This window comes from Felis catus, chromosome E1 (assembly GCF_018350175.1).
Source record: "Felis catus isolate Fca126 chromosome E1, F.catus_Fca126_mat1.0, whole genome shotgun sequence".
In the NCBI taxonomy this organism is placed as follows: Eukaryota; Metazoa; Chordata; class Mammalia; order Carnivora; family Felidae; genus Felis; species Felis catus.
This window is the reverse complement of record NC_058381.1, coordinates 26,530,094-26,549,778: the sequence shown is the minus strand read 5'-3', so window position 1 is coordinate 26,549,778 and position 19,685 is coordinate 26,530,094. Positions and strand designations below refer to the sequence as shown.

Sequence of the window (19,685 nt, the reverse complement as noted above, 5' to 3'; positions counted from 1 at the left end):
TTGAAAATTATTTTTATTTTTTTTCAACATAATACTTAATTTTATTTTTTTAAATTTACATCCAAATTAGCATATAGTGCAATAATGATTTCAGGAGTAGATTCATTAATGCCCCCTTACCCATTTAGCCCATCCCCCCTCCCACACCCCGTCCAGTAACCCTCTATTCTCCATATTTATGAGTCTCTTATGCTTTGTTCCCCTCCCTGTTTTTATATTATTTTTGTTTCCCTTCCCTTATGTTCATCTGTTTTGTCTCTTAAAGTCCTCATATGAGTGAAGTCATATGATATTTGTCTTTCTCTGACTAATTTCACTTAGCATAATACCTTCCAGTTCCATCCACATAGCTCAAATGGCAAGATTTCATTCTTTTTGATTGCCGAGTACTACTCCATTGTATATATGTACCACATCTTCTTTATCCATTCATCCATCAATGGACATTTGGGCTGTTTCCATACTCTGGCTATTGTTGATAGTGGTGCTGTAAACATGGGGGTGCATGTGTCCCTTCGAAATAGCACACCTATATCCCTTGGATAAATACCTAGTAGTGCAATTGCTGGGTCGTAGGGTAGTTCTGTTTTTAATTTTTTGAGGAACCTCCATACTGTTTTCCAGAGTGGCTACACCAGCTTGCATTCCCATTTTTTTTTTTAATGTTTATTTTTGAGAGAGAGAGACAGACAGACAGACAGACACACTGCAAGTGGGGGAGGGGCAGACAGAAGGGGTCAGGATCCAAACCAGGCTCTGCGCTGACAGCAGCAAGCCTGATGTGGGACTGGAACTCACGAACGTAGAGATCATGGCCTGACCTGAAATCTGACCATCATCCAGGTGTCCCTATTTTGTTTATTCTTGACCCAGGATCCAATCAAGTATTATGTATTGCATTTGACTTTCATATCTCTTTAGTCTTTAAAACTGTTGTTTTGCCTTTTATTTTTTTTGTCTTTCATGACATTTTTATAGAATTCAAGTTAGCAGTTATCTTGAGGAATGTCTTATAATCTGGATTTTATCCGATTGTTTCCTGTTGATAAGATTCAGGTTAAACAGTTTGGTAACAATACTATATAGGTGATATTGTTACTTCCCATTGCATCATGTCAGGAAACACTTAATATCAGTTTATCTTATTACTAGTTAATCATTTAGTTAAAAGTTGGTTAAACTGGTGTCCATTAGATGTCATCTTGTAAAATGTACCTCAGTCTCATACATTATTTGAAAATATAGGGCTATTAGTTTCAACAATCTGAAGTGTTTTATATTGTCTGTAGATTACCAGTAAAGTTTTTGGTTTCTCTTAGTCAAATCACACTAATACTAGATCTGTATGAATATAAATGAATTGCAAATAACTAAAATTTGGTGGGTCTGATTTTTTAGGACTACAGATCTTTGAGCCTCAGTGAATTTGTAAATTTGTTGAGTATATTCATAACTCTTACCATAGTCAAGTCTTAAAGACTTACCTATAGCAGATCATACAAGCCTTCATCTAATAGTCTGGAATCATTTCTGATTTACTCATTTCATTTGTTTACATTATCCAACAAAATTTTGTTGCATGTTTAGTTTTACAAAACTGTTTAGGAAATAGAAAAGTAATTTTTTCTTGTATCCTGAGTGGTCAGTGATGCGCTTAAAGTAAAACTTTTATAATATAGATTTATATATAATTAATTAATGAAAATAGAGAAACACCAACAATTTAAAAATAAAGTTTCTCTAAACTTGTTTCTTGATCTTTTGACTACACGTAATATACGTAATTAAGGCTCCCAACTAAATGCTAATTTGCCTGCCTGGTTCAGGCATGACTCTAATACATATTTATATTCTAGGTTTGGGTTGGCACCATTGGGTCAGGTCCCAAGGGTCGGAATCTCTGTGCTACCTTCCAGCACACAGAAACTTTCGAGTTTCAGGATGAAGTGGGCGCACTTGTGTTATCTGTGTGTCAGACTGTGAGCCAAGGAATTTTGTGTTTCTTGCCATCTTACAAGGTAAGGGAATATTTATTGTTTCTCTTGCCTTTAAAAAATCACATGGGATTACCATGGTAAGTTTCCAGGAAGCAACAGGAATTATAATTTTCTAAGTATCATATATTTTACTTATTTATTGATTGAGATAGTCCATTCACTGTTTTACTTGAAACTCTAAAACACTAAAAGTCTTCAAGCAGTGTTTGTTATATGAGGACTGTTTATGATGTGGACATTATTTTTATTTTTAGGGGCAGCTTGATTTTTTTCATAGTAGACGGGAAAAAGTATATTCATTTTCACTTTCACAAATTATACTTTTGAATGTTTCATTAATCTGAATCTAAAATCAGACTTTCTTTGTTGCCCATCTTTTTACTTCATGTACTTGGTGAGGCTAGACATTTTTGTTTTTAAAGTCACTCTGGTTTTTAATAATACTGTGTAAAATTGAGTTACATAGTGTATTTTAGTCCTAATATTTAAATTATTAAAACTACATATAATTTCTGAGAGTAAAATCATACTTTATCAAAATCCAAGCTAAATTCCAGTGTAGAAAAGTGGTATTTCCTTTTATTTTCTCATTGGAAGTTGTATATGTAAGGATAGTAGCATAAATAAATAATATATTTGAATGGCAATACTGAAATACTTTTGACTCTGCTACTGTTTTTCCATTTATGTACATACTGCTTTACCTGAATGTGTCCTCCCAAAGTTTCATATGTTGAAATCCTAACCCCTAAAGATGGTGACATTATGAGTGGGGCCTTTGGGAGGTGCTTAAGTCCCGAGGTTAGAATTCTTATGAACAGGATTAGTGTCTAATAAAAGAGACACTGAGAGAAACCTTGCCCCTTCTACCATGTGAGACATACAGAAAAGATGCAGCTATGAACCAGAAAGAGGGACATCACTAAATGTGACCATGCTGGTGCCTTGATCTTGGACTTTCCAGCTTCCAGAAGTGTAAGTGATACATTTCTTATGTTTAAAAGCTATTGAGGTATTCTGTTATAGCAGCCCAAATGGGACCAAGACACATACTTTTTTAGCCCGATACAGTAAATTAGTCTTCCTGTAGATAAATTGAAAGAATTGCTTTCAGAAGAAATTTAATCAGATAGTTGTTTTTTTTTTTTTTACAAGAATATCCAGAAAAAAAATGGACATAAACATTTAAAAAATTCTTAAAAGAAAGCAATATTTATCCCAAAGTGTGAACATTTACACCAAACAGCTGTGTTAAAGAAAACTAATAATTAAGCTTGGAGCTAAAGAAAAGTAAAATCTCAATACATTAATAAATACCTTTTTATATTTCCCAATCATGATCACAAAAGCCATGAAATGCCCAGTTGAATAAATAATTTCATATTCTACTAGGCTTCAAAGACATGGTAAGAATGATTGTTTATATGCTAGTAAGCAGTTTGGTATGGTTTTTTTGGGGTTTTGTTTTTTGTTTCTTGGGTTTTTTAGTGTATATATGGAGGAAAACCAAATCTAATATAAAGGTATTTAAATTGACAATAATACAATTGTCATTGGAAAAGTTACAGTGAGAAAGAAAACAGACTGTTGAACAGTACGCCATATCATCTTGTAGCAGTGTTCTCAAATGATGTAGTTTTTGTTAGCTGGGTTCAGCAGTTTGAAAATACATCCTAATTATTAATATATTGAGGTGAAATACATTACTTGGTAGAAGAAAAGTAACTACTCTAAATATAAACGGAATATTACCTCCTAAATTTAATTTTTGGAATAGATATAGCACAGTATTAATTTTACAGTTACTGAAATTGATGATTGATTATTGGGTGACTATAGAGACTGTAACATTTAAATATACTTTTTTAGCAGATTTATAAATTGGCATAATGAATGGATTATAAAATTTTCTGTTTCTACTTTTTCAACTAAAAAGAATGAGAAGATAATCAAATAAGCTTTCAAACATTTTATTTCTGTCTTAGTTAATTGTTTTTATTAATAGTGGATTGATAGTTCTGGGGGGTTTGCTTATTTATTTTAATTTATTGTCTGTTTATACTGTATCTTTTTTATTAATTTTTATGGACTTAATAGATCACATGGGTATTAATTCCCTATAGTACATATCAACATTTCCCCAGTTTTTCATTTGTTGAATTCATTATTATAATTCCTTTTTTTAAGCTTTAAAAAATAAATTTGCTATCAAATTAATTCTTATACACAAATAATATAAAATGATTATAATGAAAACCAATAGTCCTCTGGCTTACTTCTCACTTTTCAGTTCTATACCTCAGAGACTTCTCAAATCTTTGATCTGTTCCTCTGATATTTATTGTTATTCCTTTTTTTTAAATTGTGAAATATGCATAACATAAATTTATCATTTTAACCGTTTTAGGTGTACGATTTACTGCCATTAAATATATTTGTAATTTATTCAGCCATAAACACTGTCTATTTCTACAACTTTTTCATCTTCCCAAACAGGAATTCTGTAGCTATGAAATAGTAGCTCTCCAGATCCTCTACCCACAGTCCCTCTATTCTTTCTGTTTGTAAGAATTTGTCTATTCTAGGTATAAATGGAATCATACAATATTTGTCCTTTTGTATCTGGCCTATTTCTCTTAATATAATTTTTGTTTTCAAGGTTCATGCATGTTGTAGCATGTATTAAAATTTCACTTTTATGCCTGAATAATACTCCATTTTGTGTATGTACCACATTTTGTTTATCCATTCTTCTGTGATCACTTAGGTTGGGTCTACCTTTTGAGTATTATGAATAATGCTGCTATGAACATTGGTATACAGTTACCTGTTTGAGCCCTTGCTTCCAGTCTTTGGCATATATAGCTAGAAATGGTATTGCTATATCGTATGGTAAATCTGTATAACTTTTTGAGGAGCCATCATGCTGTGTACCACAGCAACTGTATAATTTTAGATTCAGAAAGCAGCATTTCATAAAGATTTCCATTTCTTCACATTCTTGCCAACATTTGTTATTTACTATTTTTTGGATAATAGCCATCCTAATGGATATGAAGTGGCATCTCCTTGTGTTTTTGGTTTGTATCTCCCTAATGACTAGTGATGTTTTTTGTGCTTATTATCCATTTGTGTATCTTCTTTGGAGAAATGTTTAATTCAAGTCCTTTCCTCATGTTCGAATAAGGTTTTGTTGTTATTGTTGAGCTGTAGTTCTTTTTATATTTTATATATTAATCCCTTACCAGATACATGCTTTATAAATATCATCTCCCATTTTAGGAGTTGTCTTTCACTCTGTTGATAGCATTCTTGGGTACACAAAAATTATAAATTGTGAAATTTTGATCAAGTTCAATTATCTATTGTTTTCTTTTGTTATATGTGTTTTGGTGTCATAACCAAGAAATTATTGCTAAATCCAGTGTCATGAAGATTTCCCCCTATGTTTTCTCTAAGGACTTAATAGTTTAGGTATTAAATTTAGATATTTTAGCCATTTTGAGATAACTTTATGTATGGTGTAAAGTATGGGTCCACTTCATTTTTTTTGCATGTGGATACCCACTTTTCCTAGCATCATTTGTTGAAAAGTTTCCCGTTTCTCCATTGAACGGTCTTGGTACCCTTATTGAAAATCCATTGACCACATATGCAAGGACTTATGTGTAGACTTCCTATTCTGTGTCCTTGGTCTGTAAGTCTATCCTTATGCCATTAGTGTTTCAATTACTTTAACTTTAAAGTAAGTTTTAAAATCAGGAAGTGTGGATCCTCTAATTTTGTTCTTTTTCAAGATTGTTTTGGTTATTTGGAGCTCCTCAGGATTCCTTATGCATTTTTTTTAAGTTTATTTATTTATTTTGAGAGAGAGAAAGAGAGCATGAGCACACACGAGCAGGGGAAGGGCAGAGTGAGGAGAAAGAGAATCCAAAGCAGGCTCTGTGCTGTCAGTACAGCCCTGACACAGGGTTCGAACTCAATCATGACTTGAGCTGAAATTGAGAATCTGACGCTCAACCAACTAGCCACCTAGGCACCCCTCCTTATTCATTTTAGAATGGATTTTTTCTTTTTCTGCCAAAGAATGCTGTTGAGATTTTGATAGGGATTCCAAAGACTCTGTATCTGGCTTTGGTAGTATTATTAATAATGTTAATTTTTCCAATCCATAAACATGGGATGTCTTTCCTTTTATTTATGTTTTTTTTAAATTGTTCTCAGCAGTATTTAGTAGTTTTAGAGTACAACTCTTTAACCTTGTTGGTTAAATTTATTTCTGAGTATTTCTTATGCTGTAGTAAATGGGTTGTTGTCTTAACTTCCTTTTCCAGTTGTTCATTGCTGTTGTTTGGAAAGGGGACTGATTTTTGTGTCTTGATTTTGTATCCTGCAATTTTACTAAATTTATTGGCTTTATATTTGGGGAGGGATCTTTAGTATTCTAATTATAAGATCATATCATTGGCAAACAGAGATCATTTTACTTTTTCCTTTCCAATTTGGATGTCTTTTTCTTGCCTGATTATTCTGGCTAGAACTTAAACTACTATATTGAATAGAAATGGTGCAGACTGGCATTGTGGGTTGTTTCATTGAGTGTGATGTTAGCTGTGGGTTTTTCATATATTGCTTTATAATGTTGAGGAAGTTTCCTTCTATTCCTAGTTTATTGACTTTTTTTTTTTTTGTCATTGATGCTTTTTCTGTATCAATTGAGAATAATTATGTGGCTTTTTTGGGGGGGGTTCTTCATTCTATTAATTCTATATGTTACATTAACTGATTTTCATATGTTGAACTACTCTTTAATTTTGGGAATAAATCCCATTTGGTCTTGGTTATAATCCTTTTAGTATGTTGCTAAATTTGGTTGCTGAATTTGTTGAGGATTCTCGCATCAGTATTCATAAGAGATATTTGTCTATAGTTTCTTTTGCTTTTTGAGAGAGAGAGAGAGAGAGAGAGAGAGAGAGAGAGGAAAGAGAGAAATCTCAAGTGGGGGAGGGGCAGAGAGCGCAAGTGAGGGAAGGAGAGAAAGAGAGGGAGATACAGGATCCAAAGTGGGCTCTGCGCTGACAACAGAGAGCCTGATATGGGGCTTGAACTCATGAACCATGAGATCATGACCTGAGCCAAAATCAGATGCTCAACTGACTGAGCCACACAGGCGCCCCAGTTTCTTTTGCTTCTAATATCTTTGTCTGCCTTTGCTCTTAGGGTAGTATTAGCCTCATAGAATAAGTTAGTAAATATTCCCTACTCCTCAGTTTTTTGGTAGAGTTTGAGTAGGATTGGTGTTAATTCTTTAAAGGATTTGTAAAATTCACCAATGAATCCACTGGGTTCAGGGATTTTCTTTGTTGGAAGATTTTTGATTGCTGTTTCAATCTCTCTACTAGTTATAAGTCTATTCAGATTTTCTATTTATTCATGATTCAGTTTTTGTAGATTGTGTATTTCTTCAAATTTGTCCATTTTATGTTGGCTATCCAAGTTGAGATACAGTTGTTTATGATGTTTTTTTATAATCTTTATTTCTGTAAAATTGGTAGTGAGGTCGCTTCTTTCTTTTGCGGTTTTAGTAATTTGAGTCTTACCCTCCCCCCCCCCCCCCACAGTCATTCTAGCTAAAGGTTTGTCAATTTTTCTTTTTTACCCTTTCAAAGAACCAACTTTTGGCTTTATTGATTTTCTCTGCTGTTTCCTATTCTTTTTTTTTCCATTTATCTCTTCTGTGATCTTTATTATTTCCTTCCTTCTGCTAGTTTTCGATTTAGCATGCTCTTCTTTTTCTACTTCCTGAAAGCACAAAATTAGTTTATTAATTTGAGATCTTCCTTTTTCATTTTTATTTATTTATTTTTAAATGTTTATTTTTGAGAGAGAGAGCAGGGAAGGGGTAGTCAGAGGGGGGTGACAGGATCCAAGCAGGCTCCATGCTATCAGTGCAGAGCCCGATGTGGGGCTCGAACTCATGAACCATGAGATCATGACCTGAGCCCAAAGTCAGATGCTTAACCGACTGAACCACCCAGGCGCCCTGAGATCTTCCTTTTTTAAATTTATTTAAAAAAATTTTTTTTAATGTTTATGTATGTGAGAGAGAAAGAGAGACAGACAGAGCATGAGTGGGGGGAGGGACAGAGAGAGGGAGACACAGAATCCAAAGCAGGCTCCAGGTTCTGAGCTGTCAGCACAGAGCCTGACAGGGGGCTTGAACTCACAAACCATGAGATCATGACCTGAGCCAAAGTTGGATGCTTAACTGACTGAGCCACCCAGGTGCCCCTTTCTTTTTTTTAAAGCATATCATTATAGCTATAAATATCTCTCTTAGCACTGCTTTGTTTGCATCCTTTAAGTTTTGGTATATTGTGTTCTCATTTTCATATTTCTCAAGATATTTTCTAATTTCTCTTGTAATTTCTTTTTTGACTTGTTGGTTGTTTAAAATATGTGTTGTTTAGGGGCACATGGGTAGCTCAGTCGGTTAAGCATCCAACTCTTGGTTTCAGCTCAGATCATGATCTCACAGTTTGTGAGTTTGAGCCCCGCATCAGGCTCTGTGCTGGCAATGCAGAGCCTGCTTGGGATTCTCTCCCTCTTTCTGCCCCTCTCCTGCTTGCTGTCTCTCAAAATGGAAAAATAAACTTAAAAAAATTTTTTAATATGTGTTATTTAATTTCCTTATATTTGTGAGTTTTCTAGTTTTCCTTCTTTTATTGATTTCTAGTTTTATTCTATTGTGACCAGAAAAGATCTTTTGTATGATTACAGTGGTCTGCCTGCCTTCCTTCCTTCCTTCCTTCCTTCCTTCCTTCCTTTCTTTTTTTTCTTTCCTCCTTTCTTTCTAATTTACATCCAAGTTAGTTACCATATAGTGCAATAATGATTTCAGGAGTCGATTCCAGTGATTCATCCCCTATGTATAGTACCCAGTGCTCATCTCAACAAGTGTCTTCCTTAATGCCCCTTACCCATTTAGCCCAGCCCCCCCCACCCACAACCCCTCCAGCAACCCTCAGTTCTCTGTATTTAAGAGTCTCTTATGGGGGCGCCTGGGTGGCTCGGTCGGTTCAGCGTCCGACTTCAGCTCAGGTCACGATCTCGCGGTCCGTGAGTTCGAGCCCCGCGTCGGGCTCTGTGCTGACCACTCAGAGCCTGGAGCCTGTTTGGGATTCTGTGTCTCCCTCTGTCTCTGCCCCTCCCCTGTTCATGCTCTGTCTCTCTCTGTCTCAAAAATAAATAAACGTTAAAAAAAAAATTAAAAAAAAAAAAGAGTCTCTTATGTTTTGTTCCCCTCCCTGTTTTTATATTATTTTTGCTTCCCTTACCTTAGGTTCACTAATTTTGTATCTTAAATTCCACATGAGTGAAGTCATATATTTGTCCCTCTCTGACTGACTTATTTCGCTTAGCATAATACCCTCTAGTTCCATCCACATTGTTGCAAAGGGCAAGATTTCATTCTTTTTGATTGTCAAGTAATACTCCACTGTGTGTATGTGTGTGTGTGTGTGTGTGTGTGTGTGTGTGTACCACATCTTCTTTATCCATTCATCTGTCAGTGGACATTTGGGCTCTTTCCATACTTTGGCTACTGTCGATAGCACTGCTGTAAACATTGGGGTGCATGTGCCTCTTCGAAACAGCACACCTATAGCCCTTGGATATATACCTAGTAGTGCAATTGCTCAGTTGTAGGGTAGTTCTATTTTTAACTTTTTAAGGATCCTCAATACTGTTTTCCAGAGTGGCTGCATCACTTTGCATTCCCATCAGCAGTGTAAAAGAGATCCCCTTTCTCCACATCCTTGCCAACATCTGTTGTTGCCTGAGCTATTAATTTTAGCCATTCTGAGTGGTGTGAGATGGTATCTCATTGTGATTTTGATTTGTATTTCCCTGATGATGAGTGATGTTGAACATTTTTTCATGTGTCTGTTAGCCATCTGGATATCTTCTTTGGGAAAGTGTCTATTCATGTCTCTTGTCCATTTCTTCTACAGTGATTATAAATTTATTAAGACTTGTGTTATGGACTCATGTGGTCTTTTCAGGAGAATGTTCCCTGTCCCTTTTGGAGAAATGTGTATTCTCTGTTGTGATTGAAGTTCTATACATGTCTATGAGGTCCAACTAATTTACAGTGTTGTTCTAGTTCTCTTTTTCCTTTCTCATCTCTATGCAGTTTCTATCCATTAGTGTAAGTGGGTTATTGATGTCTCCAACTCTTGTATAGTTGTCAGTTTCTCCCTTTCTGCCATTGTTTGCTTTATATATGTTGGGTCTTCAATTTTGGTGCATTATATTTACAGTTGTTATATGTTTTTCATAATCGACCTTTTTATCATCAATGTATAGTATCCTTTGTAGCAGTTTTTGACTTCAAGTTTATTTTGTCTGATATTAGTAATGCCACCCTACTCTTCTTTTGGTTACTATTTGTTTGGAATAGCTTTTCCATCCTTTTACTTTCAGCCTTCATGTCTTTAGATCTAAAGTGAATCTCCTATAGTTAGTGTATAGTTGAGCCATCTTTTTAAATCCATTCTGCCATTTGTTATTTGCTTTCTGTGTGTCTTACAACTTTTATGTTCTTTATATCCTCCATCACCACCCTCTTTTTTATTTACTTGATTTTTTATAGTTACACATTTTGCTTTCTCGTTTTGCTTTGTGTATATCTTATAGATACTTTCTTTGAGCTTAGAGTGGGGATTACCTATTTAGCATCCTATTGTAGCAATCAGATTTGAATTGATACCAACTTCATTTATGTACAGAAACTTCCATGTAAATAGCTCCATCTCTCCTTTGTGTTACTGATGTCACAAGTTACTTCTTTTTACATGTATGCCAAATAACAAAGATTTATAATAATTTTCATGCATTTGCCTTTTAAATCCTGTAGAAAATTAAAAATAGGGTTACAGGGGTGCCTGGGTGGCTCAGTCGGTTAAGCATCTGACTTCGGCTCAGGTCATGATCTCACGGTTCATGGGTTCGAGCCCCGCATCGGGCTCTGTGCTGACAGCTCAGAGCCCGGAGCCTGTTTCAGATTCTGTGTCTCCCTCTCTCTATGCCCCTCCCCAACTCATGTTCTGTCTCCCTCTGTCTCAAAAATAAATAAACATTAAAAAAAATTAAAAAAATAAAAATAAAAATAAGGTTACAAACCAAAATTACAGTAATTGTGGCTTTATATTTTTTCATGTTTTTATCTTTCCTGAAGATCTTTATATTGTTATACCACTGTAAGTTACTGTTTTGTGTTCTTTTATTTCAAAATAAGGACTCCCTTTAGCAGTTCTTGGAGTAAGGTCTAGTGTAATAAACTCTCACCTTTTGTTTATCTGGATATGTCATAATTTCTCATTTTTTAAAAATTAAATTCAAGTTAACATATAGTATAGTATTGGTTTCACTTTTCTCCATCATTTTTGAAGGAGAGTTTCTCCAGATAATAGAATTCTTGGTTGATAGTTTTTTCTTTAGCACTTTAAATATATCCCATTGCTTTCTGGCCTCTAAGGTTTCTGATGAGAGATAAGCTTATGGTCTTATTGAGAATCCTTTGTATGAGATGAGTTGCTTTGCTTTTGCATCTGTTTATTCATTTGTTTGTTTATGTATTTATTTTGCTCTTCATCTTTTGACAGTTGAATTACAAAGTGTCTTTGTGTGTGTTGCTTTGGATTTATTCTAATTGAACTCCTTAGAACTGATTGAACTCCTTCTGGATTTGTAGACTCACTTCTTTCATCACATTTGGGGCAATTTTAGCCATTATTTCTTGAAATATTTGAATTAAGAGATAAGGGAAATACAAAATGTCACAATTTATGTAGTGTAGCTGAAGTTATACTTAGAGGGAAATTTATAGCTTTTAATCCTTATTAGAAAAAAAGAGAAAGATCTTATAATCTGAATTTCTGAGGAAAATAAACAAAAATAAACAAAACAGAGGAAAGGAAATAATAAAATAGAAAACCAATAAATAATATAAAGAAATCCATGAAACCAAGAGCTATACTCATTATTAAAATGTATTAATAAAGCTAATAAAATCTAACAAGACCACACAACATAAAAAGGGAAGGAAAATTACCAATGCTAAGAATTAAGTGGGAATATCATTACAGATTTTGTTGAATTAAATAGGTAATAAAGGGATATTTTTAACAACTTTATGCCAAGCAGATACACAGCTTCTATGAAATGGATAGATTCCTTGAAAGACACAGATTACCAAAATTGACTCAATAAGAATCAGATAATTCAAATAACATATCTGTTGAACAAATTGAAATAAAACCTTTCCACAAAGAAAATTGTAGGCTCAGATGTCTTTATTGGTTAATTCTATAAAGAAAAAGTACCATTACTACTCAAACTCAGAAAATAGAGGAAGAGGGAGTACTTCCCATGTCATCAGGCAAACTATCCCTGATACTAAAGCCAAATAGGACATTATAAGAAATTAAAACTATGGACCAACATGGTCCTAAAAATCATTAACAAAAAATTGGTAAATATAATCCCTTAGTATAAAGAGGATCATATATCATGACCAAGTGAGATTTATCCTAAGAAGCTAATAATAATTCAGTCTTCAAAAATCCACCTGTATAATTCAGTTCATCAGTGGAATAAGTTAGAAAAATTAGAAAAAACACATGTTCCTCTAAAAATTCACAGATATAGCATTTTACAAAATTTACTGCCAGTTCATAATATAAACTTCTAGTAAATAAAGAACAATCTGATAAAGGGGAATCTGAAAAACTTACAGCTAACATCCTGCTTAATGTTCTAAGACTGAATGTTTTTTGTCCACTTTCAGGAATAAGGCTCAGATGTCTTTTTTTTTTTTTTTTTATCGTTTATTTATTTATTTTGAGAGTGAGAGAGTACACGCAAGTGGGGAAGGGGCAGAGAGAGAGAGAAAGAGAGACAGAATCCCAAGCAGTCTCCACACCGAGCATAGAGCCTAACATGGACCTCCATCCCATGAACCTCAAGATTATGACCTGAGCTAAAATCAAGAGTCAGGCTTTTAACTGACTGAGCCACCCAGATACCCCCAGATGTCTGTTTCTTACTTTGTTCAACATTGTACTGTATCTATAATAGTAAGACAAAAAAAGGAAATAAAAGTTAGATTTCAAAAGAAAAAGAAAATGGTTTTGCTCAGACATCGTGATTGTGTATTTATAAAATACTAAGGAATCAATAAAAAAAAGCTATTAAAATTAATAACTGAATATAGCAAGTTCTCAGTCTAGAGAAAGTCAATATAGGCACCCCTTATCATGGGTTTGAACTGCACAAGCCCACTTATATGTCAATGTTTTTTTATAAATATGGTGTAATATTATAAATGTGTTTTCTTTTCCTTATAGTTTTCTTAATAATATTTTTCTTTTCTCTAGCTTGCTTTATTATAAGAACACTATCATACATTTAATATACAAAATATGTATTAATCAGGTATGTTATTGGCAAGTCTTTTGGACAGTAGTAGGCTATTAGTAGTCAAGTTTTGGGGGAGTCAGAAGTTATATATGGCTTTTTAACTGGGCAGGGGTGGTGTTGTTCCTAATTCCCACATTGTTCAAGGATCAACTGCATACATAAACAGATTGTTTATCCATAATAGTAATGGCCTATTGGAAAATAAAATTTAAATCAGCATCAGTTCAAATAACATTAAAAAGCATGAAATTATGTGCATGATATGCATGACCTGAACACTAAAAAGTACAAAACATTGCTGAGAGAAATTAAAGACTGTATATAATACCTATATAAAGAGATACTATGTTTATGAGTCTTAGTATTAGTATTGTCTTAGTATTGTTAAGGTATCTATTATCCCGAAATTTATCTGTACATTCAAGCCAATCTTAGTAAAAATTTCAATAGGCCTTTTTAAAAAAGTGTTTATTTTGAGAGACAGAGTGACAGAGCACGAGCAGGGGAGGGGCAGAGAGAGACGGAGAGGAGTCTGTCAGTGCAGAGTCTGACACAGGATTTGATCTCACAAACTGTGAGATCATGATTTGAGCCAAAATCAAGAGTCAGACACTTAACCAACTGAGCCATCCAGGCGCCCCTCAATAGGCCTTTTTTTTTTTGTAAAGAAATTGACATGATTCTGTAATTCACACAAAAGTGCAAATAACTTAGATTATTTAAAAATTTAGAAAAATAAGTAAAAACAAAGTTGGAAGTCTTAAATAACTGATTTCAAGATTTCCTGTAGAGCCACAAAAATACTGGGCATAGGGATCAACATATGTATCAGTGGAACAAAGTAGAATCTAGAAGTTGATTCACATGTATATACATATATGGTCAACTGGCTTTTGACAAAGATGCAAGTAATTAAAAAAATTCTTTTTAACGTTTATTTATTTTTGAGAGATGCGCAGAATATGAGTGGGGGAGGGGCACAGAGAAAGGGAGACACAGAATTTGAAGCAGGCTCAGGCTTTGAGCTGTCAGCACAGATCCCTATGCGGGGCTTGAACCCATGGAACCATGAGATCATGACCTGAGTCAGAATCTGATGCTTAACCATCTGAGCCACCCAGGCACCCCAAGATGCCAAGGTAATTTATTAGATAAGTGGAAGTCTTTGCAGAAAATGGGACTCTTGTACATCCTTATGGGATAAAGTGAACACTGACACCTCATAACCTTATCCAAAAAATTAACTCAAAATTGATCACATACCTAAACATAAAAAGCTAAAACATAAAAACTGAAATCACTTCTTTAAAGACCTAATCTTTAAATATAGACACATTTTGAGATACTGGGGATTAGGACTTCAGCATATAAATTTTGAGTGAGAAAATCTCAGTCCATAATGGTACAAAGGAACTTTTTGGGAAAATGTATGTTTCATATTTTGATTATGGCAAGAGTTTCTTGGGTACATGAATTTGTTAAAACTCACTGAATTACTCGCTTAAAATGAATGCATTTTGTTATAAGTAATTATACACCAATGAAATTGCTTTTTTAGCAGCAAAACATCAGCCCAAGCAAAACAAAAAAATACAATTTTCATTGCAAATCTGATGAAAATGTTATTCAAATATGTTTATCTGGAAAGTATAATATAAGATCTTCCCACATAGGATATGATGTGTGTCTATATTATGCAGTATTTTTGTATCCTTCAGTAAAATTAGGTGGTTAAACCAACAATAAAACAGTGTGCTTGATACTTTCCCTTTTTTTTTCCAAATGTTTTTAATGTTTATATTATTTTTGAGAGAGAGATTGTGAGCAGGGGAGGGACAGAGAAAAAGGGAACTCCAGGCTCTGAGCTGTCAGTAGAGAGCCTGATGCAGGGCTCAAACTCACAAACCACAAGACCATGACCTGAGCTGAAGTTGGACACTTAACTGACTGAGCCACCCAGTTGCCCCGATACTTGCCCTTTAACAAAAGTGCATAAGCAGATACATTCTACCTTTCATTAGGTCATCTGGTATGCCAATATAAATAACTGAAAAAATAGCTTTTGCTGTGAAAATTTATATGTTCAAATATTGTTCAAATTCAGTTTTAAAATGAATGTTTAGAGTTGTTGTTTATACAAGTTGACATTCCATGAGTTTTTAGGTAATCAGTCTTATAGTTCACATTCCCTACAAGCTTCTACTTCACCTTTATGAAGTCTAGAATAGTTAATAATGTAAGTACAAGAGTCAGGCAGGAATTCAACTAAAGAAAATTATCAACCAGAAAGAAAAAAAAAGGGGGGAAGATGTTTAAAGGTTTAAAAATGGCAAACAAAATGATGAAATTCTGTTTTTCATTAATGAATAACATTTCTATATTGATGACAACTTAAAGATCAGGGTGCTATTAATATCTAAATTAGATGCCATTCCATAATTATGACATAGTATACACAATTGGTAAAATATTATTGTGTTACAGACCTATAATTCACAATTTAAAAGCATATTTAATTATAATATTGTAAACAGCTTCCTTAGAAAGATGAGTAACTATGATGATGAATCAACTAAATATATAGGCATTATCACTTTTCCCTTCATTGGGTACTTAGTCTTTGATAAGATACCAGGCACCAGGCCTTTCTACATCTTAATGTAGACAGATTGACAACACTAATGGTTTTTATCTTAATTTTATTTAAAAGCATCTTCTAATTCTAATTAACTTGTACTTTCTGATACTCTTTGGTACCCAGTGAGTATCAGTTTTGATACTCATTTTGAAAAGTTATTTTTGTTAGCATTGCTACTGATTTTTACCATAAATAATCTTGTTAGGGTATATTTATTCACCTTGTCTTAACAATAAAAAAATATTAAAAATGACAGTTGTAACATAGCTTTATAGTAAAAGTATATTTTCTAAATAAGTGAAAGTTTAAGTAAAATTAAAAGAACATTAGTTTTATTATAATAAAAATTACATACTTAAATGTTACTTAGTAATAGAGTTTTTATATCATGTGATTATGCTGTATGGATCTAAAAAGAGACACAATATATGGGTTACAGGGTTTTTTTTCCTGATTAGAATGTGATTATCATAATAATTCATCATGAAGCATAAGAACTTTATAAAGACATGAGAAGTTTTGAAATTTGGTTTGTAATACTAAGACCAAATATTTCTTCAAAATTAAAAAAAAGTATGGGGGCGTCTGGGTGGCTCAGTCAGTTGAGTGTCCGACTTCAGCCCAGGTCATGATCTCGCGGTCCGTGAGTTCGAGCCCCGCGTTGGGCTCTGTGCTGACAGCTCAGAGCCCGGAGCCTGTTTCAGATTCTGTGTCTCCTTCTCTCTCTGACCCTCCCCTGTTCATGCTCTGTCTCTCTCTGTCTCAAAAATAAAACATTAAAAAAAAATAAAAAATAAATATAAAGTATGTTTAGGGTGCCTGGGTGGCTCAGTTGGTTGAGCATCTGACTTGATTTCAGCTCAGATTATGATCTCTCAGTTCATGTGAGATCGAGCTCCATGTTGGGCTCCACACAGCATGGAGCCTGCTTAAGATTCTCATATTCTCTCTCTCTCTCTCTTTCTCTCTTTCTCTCTTTCTCTCTTTCTCTCTTTCTCTCTCCCTCCCTCCCCCCCAACCCCACCCCTTAAAAAAGATATTTAAAACAGAAGATTTTGAAGAATCAATATTATAGCACAGAGGAGAAAATTTTTCTTTATTCATAATTTTCAACTAGTTCTTATTATCTAATTACTGTAATTACCAATTGACTCCTATTATAATGTTTCAAAATCTTGAATTTTTGAAAATTCAGAAACCTCCTAATTTTTCCTTCTTTAACTTATTTTTTCTTAATCTCAAGTTGGTCTCCTTCCTGTTTTCATAAACCTTTTTTTTGAGATACAGTTCACATATCATATAAATCACCCTTTTAAAGTATAGAATTTAGTAGTTTTGAGTATACTTACAAAGTTTTACAGCCATCACCACTAATGGTCTAATTCTAGAACATTTTCTTCACTTCAAAAAGAAACCCCTTTTCTAGTAGTAGTCATTTCCTCCTCTAACCTCCCCTTACCCCCTGGTAACCACTACTCTGTGTTTCTATGGATTTGCTTTTTCTGGACATTTCATATAAATGGAATCATATAATATGCAACCTTTTTGGTGACTTCTTCACTTAGTATAATGTTTTCAAGGTTTATCTGTGTTGTAGGATGAATCAATACTTTATTCCTTTTTATGATTAAATAATATTCCTTTTACTTGCAATATTTGTATCTCTGAACTTAAAGTGTGTCTTTTATGGACAGCATGTTCATTTTTTCAAAATCCATTCTGCTACTCTGCCTTTTAACTAAAGTTTTTACTTCATTTAGATTTGGTGTAATTATTGATAAGGTAGCTTTTGTATCTGCCACTTGGCTATTTGTTTTATGTATGTCGTCTTTTTCTCCCTTGTATTCCTCCATTACAAGTAGGAGGAATACAAGTGTTAAGTAGGTATTTCCTAGTGTGCTGTTTAAATTTTTCTAGTGTGTCATTTTAATTTCTTTGGTGGTTTTTTTTACTATATATATTTTGTTATTTAAAAAAATTTTTTGAATGTTTATTTATTTTGAGAGCAAGAGGGAGAAAGAGCATGAGTGGAGGAGAGGCGGGGGAGGGCAGGGTGGAGAGAGAATCCCAAGAAGCCTCCATGCTGAGCATGGAGCCAGACATGGGACTTGATCTCACGAACTGAGAGATCATGACCTGAGCAGAAATGAAGAGTTGGATACTCAACCAACTGAACCACCCAGTCCCTATTTTTTAGTTATTTTTTAATGGTTGTCCTGGTAATAATAATAGCCATCTTAATTTATAACAATATACAGTAGTTTGGATTGATACTACTATAATTTCAATAGCATATAAAAATTTTGATCCTGTATAGCTGTATTATGTCCTACTTTGTGCTATTATTATCATAAACATAAATTTTTATACATGTATGCCTGTCAACACAGATTTATAATTACTGCATTTGTACTTATTTTTTTAACCAAATAGACAAAAAGTGTTACAAAAAATACATTTATACTGTCTCTTATGTTTACTTTATATTTACTTCTGTTACTTATTTTTCATGTAGTTTTGAGTTACTGTCCCCCAAAACTCATTCTTAGGGTCTGAGATTACAGCTCTCCCCATCATAATCCACTGTCATTATCCAATCACCTTGGGGCTCAATCTCATGAACCGTGAGATCATGACCTGAGCCAAAATAAAGAGTTGATGCTCGAGTGACTGAGCCACCCAGGCGCCCCTAAGAGAGATCATGTTAATGGGGAGAAGATTTTCCAAACTTTTTTTATGGATAGAAAAGTTTCCAAAAAATTATTTTGAAAAGAGACTCTCTGGTGCCAAAGTAGCAACTTGAACCTTTTTAATTCATTTCAGTCTGATTTTTTTGTTACATCTTTATGAGTAAAATATATAAACCATTTTCCCTGAGGGAACATTTTTGCATTGACCACTGAATGTCAGATAAGGAATAAAATGCAAATGTTTCTGTTCAGTCTCTAGTTAGAATTTTTATAAGTATTGTTTAATATTAAATGTGTATGTTGAGAGAAATTAGTTTGATATGTTTCTCATTTTTGAGCTATATTGCATTTAATTTGAAGGAGAAACCAAATTGTTCCATTCAACTTTTTTAAACATTTATTTTTGAGAGAGAGAGAGAGAGAGAGAGAGAATGTGTGCAAGCAGAGGAGGGGCAGAGAGAGAGGGAAACAGGATCCGAAGTGGGCTCTGCACCAGCAGCAGAGGCCAATGCAGGCTTGAACTCACAAACCATGAGATCATGACCTGAGCCGAAGTCAGGTGCTCAGCCAGATTGTTGGAACCAAATTGTTCCATTTAAAATGTTTTTCTTTTTTTTTATTTAGATGCTTGATGTTTCTATAGATTATAGATTTGCCTTATTTAACTAATCAACCAAGCATTTCTAAGGAACATTTTCCCCACAATGTTAGGAGAAGGAATGTTCATGGTGTTGAGGACTTTGGGATTGTGAGAGGTTAGGTGTAGTTCTTAAGAACTTCTCTTTTTAACTAAACAATATTCCTTCATTTGTTCATTCCTTCACTGATTTTATTTATTTAACAAACATTGGGCACATAACTACATTCTGAGTAAACAAC

The 19,685-nt window shown here is 33.9% G+C and overlaps 1 protein-coding gene across 1 annotated transcript in view; it reads left to right on the top strand.

Moving 5' to 3' along the window:
• Positions 1-19,685, top strand: part of BRIP1 (BRCA1 interacting helicase 1) — a 207,437-nt gene that overhangs the window by 85,722 nt on the left and 102,030 nt on the right. The window contains 1 exon segment of the mRNA XM_019817574.3: positions 1,857-2,018. Coding sequence (XP_019673133.3) covers positions 1,857-2,018 — 162 coding nt within the window.